A 6,442-nucleotide genomic window follows, 5' to 3' on the forward strand; every position below is an offset into this window, starting at 1 on the left:
GCACACGCACCAGCCCCGGCCGCACAAACGGGCCCCGGGGGAAACGTTTCCCCTCGCCCACCCCCGACCGCTTCCCCCCGGGGCACCGGGGCCCCGGGCCCCCCCCCCCCCCCCCCCCCCCCCCCCGCCGCCGCCGCACCGCCCCGAACCCCCCGCCGGGGGCAAGGGGCCTGCACGACCCCACCCGGGCCCCCGGGGGGGCCCCCCGGGACGCGATTGATTAAACACCTCAACAGGCTCCCCCCGGGGAAACCCGGGGCCGAAGGGGTTCGAATTCATACAAGTTCCTCAATTCACATTAATTTCGCAGCTACTGCGTTTTTCATCCCACGACCCGATGACCACCGCTAAGAGTTTCGGGTTTTCGCCCGCTCCCGCCGACCCCCCTTTTTGTTCTCGCCCAAACCCCGGGGCGCGCGCCCTTCGAACGAGAACCAACATGAAAACGGAGAAACCCACGCCGAAACTGCCAAGGGGGGGGACCCCCCCCCCCCGCCTCCCCCCGCAGGGGAACGCCACCTCAGTCCTTTTTCGAGGGGGCCCGGGCCCCGGCTCGCCCCCTCCGCGCGACCGGGGGCGCGCCCCGGGCCGGGGGGGCACGGCCCGCCCGCTCTCCTTTCAGGGGAAAACACACCCCGGGCTGGGCAACCCCGGGGGCGGGGCCCGGGGGGCCCCCCGCACGCCGGCCCCCCCGGGGCCGCCCCCCCCGGGGGGGCTGGGGGGCGCCCGGCCGCCGCGGGGCCGGCTTCCCTTCTCTCTCTCCAGCGGCCCTTTCGCCCGCTCGGAAAAGGCGCGCGGGGACACCGGCCGCCCGGGGGGCCCCCCCCGGCGGACCGCTCCCCCCGGGGGGGCCCGGGCGCCCGGCGGACGCGCCCCGCCCCCGGGCCCCGGGAGGCGGAGCCCCCGAGAGCCGACCCGGCGTTCGCCAGCGCCGAGGCCTGCCGGCCCGGCAGACCCCGCCGCCGCCCCCGGGGGCCCCGCGCCCCCGGCACCGCCGCCGCCCCTCCCCCCCCCCGGGCCCCCCTTCGCCTGGGCCCAGCCCCCGGCGGAAGGGGTACGGCCGACCCGGGGGGCAACGCCCGCTCTCCTCTTTTTCAGGGGAGCCCGGGCGGGGGAAGCGCCCCCGCGGCCGCCCGGGGCCCCTTTTCCTCGGCCCACGCGGGGCCGGAAGGGGACGGGGGACGGGGACGTGGGGGCCCGGGACGGGACCGCGCCGGCCGCGGGGGGCCCGCCCTCCGGCCGCCCGTCCCCCGGGGGGAAAGAGGGGGACCCCGCCCGAGCGGCGCCGCCGCCGCTCGGGGGGGTTCGCCCCGCTCGCGGGCCTCCGCCGACGGAGGGCCCCCGGGCCCCGGGTGGGGGCCGGGGGGGGGGGCGCCGGCGGACGGCCCCCGGCCGGCGCGCCTTCGAGGAGGAAAGGCCGCCGAGGGGGGAGCGATGGGGGGCCGGACGGCGGGACCGGCGCCGCGCCCGCGAGACACCGCAAGGGCGGCGGTTTCCAGGAAAAGGGGCGCGGGGGCCCCCGGGGGCCCGCACCCCGGGGCCCGGGGGAAAGGAGAGAGCGGGCGCTCTTCCCGGGCGTCCCCCGTTACACGAGGCGGGCGGGTCGGCCCCCGCGGCGACCGGGCGCCCGGGGCCTCTCCGAAAGGGGCCGGGGGCCGCGGGAGGGGGGGGCAGGGCGCCCCCCCCCGGCGGGGCGCGGTTCCCCCGCCGCGCGCGCGCGGCGGGGGCGCGACGACAAACGCTGGGAAGCGCGGCCGGGGGCCCGGGGAACCCACCGCAGGAGCTACGGGAGTATTTGCTCCCCTACCCCTCAATGGCGCCGCGCCGCCCCCCGGGCAACACCCCCGCCGCCGCCGCCGCCGCCGCCCCCGGCCCCACGGGGGGCCGCCCGAGCCGCCCGAGTCTTTAAACCGCCGCCCGGCTTCGCCGGCCCCCCCTTTCGGTCCCCCCCCCGAACAGCGTTTACGACCCCCGGGGGGGAAAAACCTGGGGGGAAACCGCCGAGGCCCGGGGGGGCGCTGGGTACCTGGCCCTGGGGCGAGGGAAACGACCTGAAAATGGCCCCCCGGGGGTGCCCCCCCCGCTGCCCCCCCGGGGGGGAGCTCCCCCCCGGGGGGGGGCGCCCCCCTTCTGCCGCCACCACCGCGGCTTCCTTCCGGGGCCCCCGGGGTTTCCCCTCAGTAGCCCGGCGCTGCGCCCGAGAGGACCCCCCGCGGCTGGGGACCCCCCCGCCGGCCGGGGGTCCCCCCGGGGCCGGGACCGCCGAGGGGCCCCCTCGCCCGCGCCGGCGCGCGCGCGCCCCGGGCCCCCGGGGCCGGGGGCCCCGGGAACCCCGGGGGCGGGGCGTGTTTCTTTTCCCCTCTGTGGCGCGCCAAAAAGGGGGGAAACCCGCCGGCCCGAGAGCGGAACTACTCCCGGGCCCCCGGCAAAGCCCCGCTCCCCGGTGGGGGAAAGGGGCCGGAGGGAGCCGCCTCCCCCGGGGCCCCGAAGGCGCCCCCGCCCCCCGCTCCCCCTTTTCCCACATGGGCCGCCGACGGGTGAAAAAGGGCCAGGGGGCCCCCCCCGTCGCTCGACGGGCGAAGCAGCGAGGGGGGACGGGCGCGCCTCCGGGAGGGGCCGGCCGAGCACCCCTCCCCCCCCGGCCCCCGGGGCGGCTTTCCCCTCGCGCGCACCGGGGGGGAGAGCCGGCCTCGGGAAAACTCGGGCCGCCCCCCCGGGGGCGCGGCGCCCCCCCACGGCCCCTGCCCGCCCCCGGCTTCGGGGGCGCCGGCGGCGGGGGGCGAGAGGCTGGGGGGCCGGGGCCCGGGGCCCCCGCTCCCCGGGGGGGAACGGACCGGCAGCGGGAACCGGCCAAGGGCGGGGGGGGGTAGGACGCGAGGGACGGGGAGGAGGGGAGGAAAAGCCCCCGCGACGGCGGGCCGGGCCGGCCTGCCTTCGAGGCCCGGCCCGACGCGCGGTGTAGCGCGGGGTCAGCCCCCCCGGGGCGAAACGGTGACGGGGGAGCCGGCGACGCCCCGGCCGCGCCCGAGGGGCCCCCCCTCCCTCTCTCTCTCTCTTTGGGGGCCCCCCGTTTTCCTTCCCCCCGGCCCGGGGGGTGCCGCGCCCCTCCGTCACTTTTCCTGGGGCTGCGGCGGCGGCCTCAGGGGAAGGGGCGTGGGGCCCCCCGGTCCCGGCCCGGGGGGGGGGCCCCCCCCCGGGGGGCCCGGGGGGGGGGCCGAGCGGGGCGAACGGAGGGGGCCCGGCCGAGCGAGCCGGGGCGCGGGGCCCCGGCCGGGGGCCCCGGCAAGGGGCGGCGCCGACCCCCCCGGGTTTTTGACCCTTCCCGCGGGTTTTCATAGGGGAAAACCTTGTTACGCCCTTTTACTTCCTCTAGATAGTAAAGTTGGGCCCGGGCTTCTCGACACCCCGGGCCACCCCCGGGGCCCGACCCCCCGGGCCGTTTTTTTTCCGAGGACCTCACTAAACCACCCAAATCGGTAGTGCGAGGGGGCGGTGGGTACAAAGGGCAGGGACTTAACCCAACGCGAGCTTATGACCCCACTTCGGGGAAATTTCCCTCGTTCAGGGGGAAAAATTTGCAATCCCCGATCCCCATCACGAAGGGGGTTTAAAAGGGTTACCCGCGCCTGCCGGGGGAGGGTAGGCACAAGCTTTTAAAAAAAAACCAGTCAGTGTAGGCGCGTGCGGCCCCCCCCCCGGGCTCTAAGGGCATCACAGCCCGTTATTGTTTAATCTGGGTGGCTTTAACGCCACTTGTCCCCCCTTAAAAAGTTTTGGCCCCCGACCCCTCGGGGGGCCGTAAATTTGTTAGGGTGCCAAGTCCCCGTTCGTTTTTCGGAATTTAAACCCGACCAAAAACGCTCCACCAACTAAACGGCCCTGCACCAAACCCCCCACGGAAACGAGAAAGAGCTTTTCAATCGTCAATCCTTTCCCTGTTTCCCGGGGGGGTGAAGGGTTTCCCCTGTTTTATCAAAATTTAAACCCCAGGTCCTCCTGGTGGTGCCCTTCCCTCCCAAATTCCCTTTTAAATTTTTAGCTTTGCAACCATACTCCCCCCGGAAACCCCCAAAAACTTGGGTTTTCCCCGGGGGTGCCCCGGGGGGTCCCTGGGAATAACGCCCCCGGAAACGCCCGTCGGCACTTTTTGGCGGAACTAACTTTTCTGATGTCTTTTGAACCTCCGAAATTTCGTTCTTGATTAATAAAAAATTCTTGGCAAAAAGCTTTCGCTCTAGGGCCCTCTTGCGCCCGGGCCAAGAATTTTACCTTAGCGGCACAATACCCCAATCCCCCGGCCCCTCCCTCTTAATCATGGCCCCCTTTCCCAAAAAACCAACAAAAAAAAACCCCGGGGTTTCCCATTCCCTTATTCCAGCTGCATATTTCCGGCGGCCGGCCTGCTTTGAACACTCTAATTTTCTCAAAGTAAACGCTTCGGGCCCCGGGGACACTCGCTAAGGCATCGAGGGGGGGCCCCAGAGCAGGGCTTTGGGCAGGCGGTGGCCCCGCCTCGCGGGGGAAACCCCCACCGATCCCCAAAATCCAAAATACGACTTTTTAACTGCAGCAACTTTTTTAAAATACCTATTTGGGGCTGGAATTACCGCGGTGCGGGACCAGACTTGCCCTCCAAAGGATCCTCGCTCAAGGATTTAAAGTGCGCTATTCCAAATTTCGGGGCCCCGAAAGAGTCCCCGTATTGTTTTTTTTTTCGTCACTACCTCCCCGGGGCGGGGGTGGGGAATTTTCGCGCCCCGCTGCCTTTTGGATGTGGTAGCCCCTTTTCGGCTCCCTCTCCCCGGGAAACGAACCCTGATTTCCCCCTCCCCCCTGGCACCCAAGGGGCACAGACAGGGACCATCGAAAGTTGATAGGGGAACATTCGAATGGGGCGTCGCCGCCGCGGGGGCGTGCATCGGCTCGAGGGTTTTCTAGAGGGCCCCCAAGTGCCCGGGGGGGCCCTTGGGTTTTTGGGTCTTAAATACCTCCCCGGGGCCGTGGGCCATTTTTAGCTCTAAAATTTCCCACAGTTACCAAAGGAGGGGGAAGGGGACACCAAAAACCATAACTATTTAGAGCTTCGCATTTCACTGTACCGCCCGTTGTATTTTAACATCATGGCTTAAGCTTTGAACAACATATGCTACGGCAATAAACCAGTGCCGCCACCCACGCGCGCCCTGCCCCGGGGGCGCCACCCCCCCCCGGGCCCACCCCCGGGCCCCCCGGCGCGCCCCCCCAACCCTGCCCGCCCCGCTCTTTCGCCCTCCGACCCCGGGAGCGCATCGGGGACCGAGGGGGCCAGGGCCGACCGCCGGGGCGCCGGCGGCCGGGGGCCCCCGACCTCGGGGCCCGGCGGCGCCTGGGGGGGGAACGGCCACCCAGGACGCCCCTGGGGCCACCCCCCCCGGGCCCCCCTTCCCGCGCCCCCGGGGGCAAGGAGCCGGGGACCGTGCGCAGTTTTTTTTCTTTCCCACTCGGGCGAGGTACGCGACCCGTCCTCCTCTCGCGAGCGCTCTCTCTCCTCTCTCCCTCTCTCTCTCTTTTCCCCCTCCCCGCCTTTCACAACCCCCTCGGGCCCGCCCCCCGGGCTTCGAGACTCGCCTCGCGCGGGAATCAGGGCGCCGCGGCGGAAGGGGGGGTCGGCCGGGCTGACCCCCCCACCGAACCGAACCACCCCCGCCCGCCGACCTCCCCCGCACACCGGCCCCCGGGGAGGGTTTTTGGGCCAGCGGGCCCCCCGCGGGGGGCGAACCCCTCCACGGTCCCCCACCGGGGCCCCCAAACACCACTCTAGGGAACAGCACCCGACGAGGGGGGCGGGCCCCACACCCAGGGGCCCCCTTTTCCCGGGGGGGCTCGCTCTGCAGCAGGCGGCGGGGGGCCCAAAAGGGGCCGGGGGATCGGGCTCTGTCCCCCGTCCGCCCCCATCTTCCGGGGCTTTTTGCCCTCTCTCTCCCATCCTACCCCGCTCAGCTCCACCGCACCGCCCCCCCTGCCGCCCGGCACCCCCGGGCCAACCCCCACCGGGCCCACCGGGACCTCGGTGGGTTTTTGAAGGGGCACCCTTGGGTACGGGCCCCGGCCCCTCACACACTGGGGGCGGGAAAGCCCCCCTCCCCCCCGCAGGGGGGCACCTCCCCGCGACGGGGAAACAACTGGAAAAAGGGGAAACCCCCCTGCCCGACACGGACACCCCCCTGACTTCCCCCCACAAGAAACCCCAAAACCGGGCCGCCGGGGGCCCCCCCAGCCCCCCAAAAGCCTCATCATCGGTCCCAGGAAAAACCCCCCGCCGACGGCGACACCGGCCCCCCCCCACGGCCTGGACAACGGGGGACGGCCCCCCCCCGCCGCGGGGCCTCGCCAGAGGAAGCCGGGGTGCCGCCACCCCCCCCCCCCCTTTCGCCAACATTCCCCCCCCTAAACCAAATACGGG

The 6,442-nt window shown here is 72.9% G+C and overlaps 1 protein-coding gene across 1 annotated transcript; it reads left to right on the top strand.

Moving 5' to 3' along the window:
* Positions 1-337: 337 nt before the first annotated feature.
* Positions 338-1,909, top strand: LOC135442189 (basic proline-rich protein-like). Its single transcript, XM_064701727.1, has one exon. It carries the CDS (start codon positions 338-340, stop codon positions 1,907-1,909), a length of 1,572 nt encoding a protein of 523 aa, XP_064557797.1.
* The last annotated feature ends 4,533 nt before the right edge of the window (positions 1,910-6,442 follow it).

The sequence above is a fragment of the Zonotrichia leucophrys genome, unplaced genomic scaffold (assembly GCF_028769735.1).
Source record: "Zonotrichia leucophrys gambelii isolate GWCS_2022_RI unplaced genomic scaffold, RI_Zleu_2.0 Scaffold_1956_7831, whole genome shotgun sequence".
Lineage (NCBI taxonomy): Eukaryota > Metazoa > Chordata > Aves > Passeriformes > Passerellidae > Zonotrichia > Zonotrichia leucophrys.

What these genes read in the sequence shown, in the direction of transcription:
- LOC135442189 (XM_064701727.1), top strand. Translation starts at nt 338, where the DNA reads ATGACCACCGCTAAGAGTTTCGGGTTTTCGCCCGCTCCCGCCGACCCC.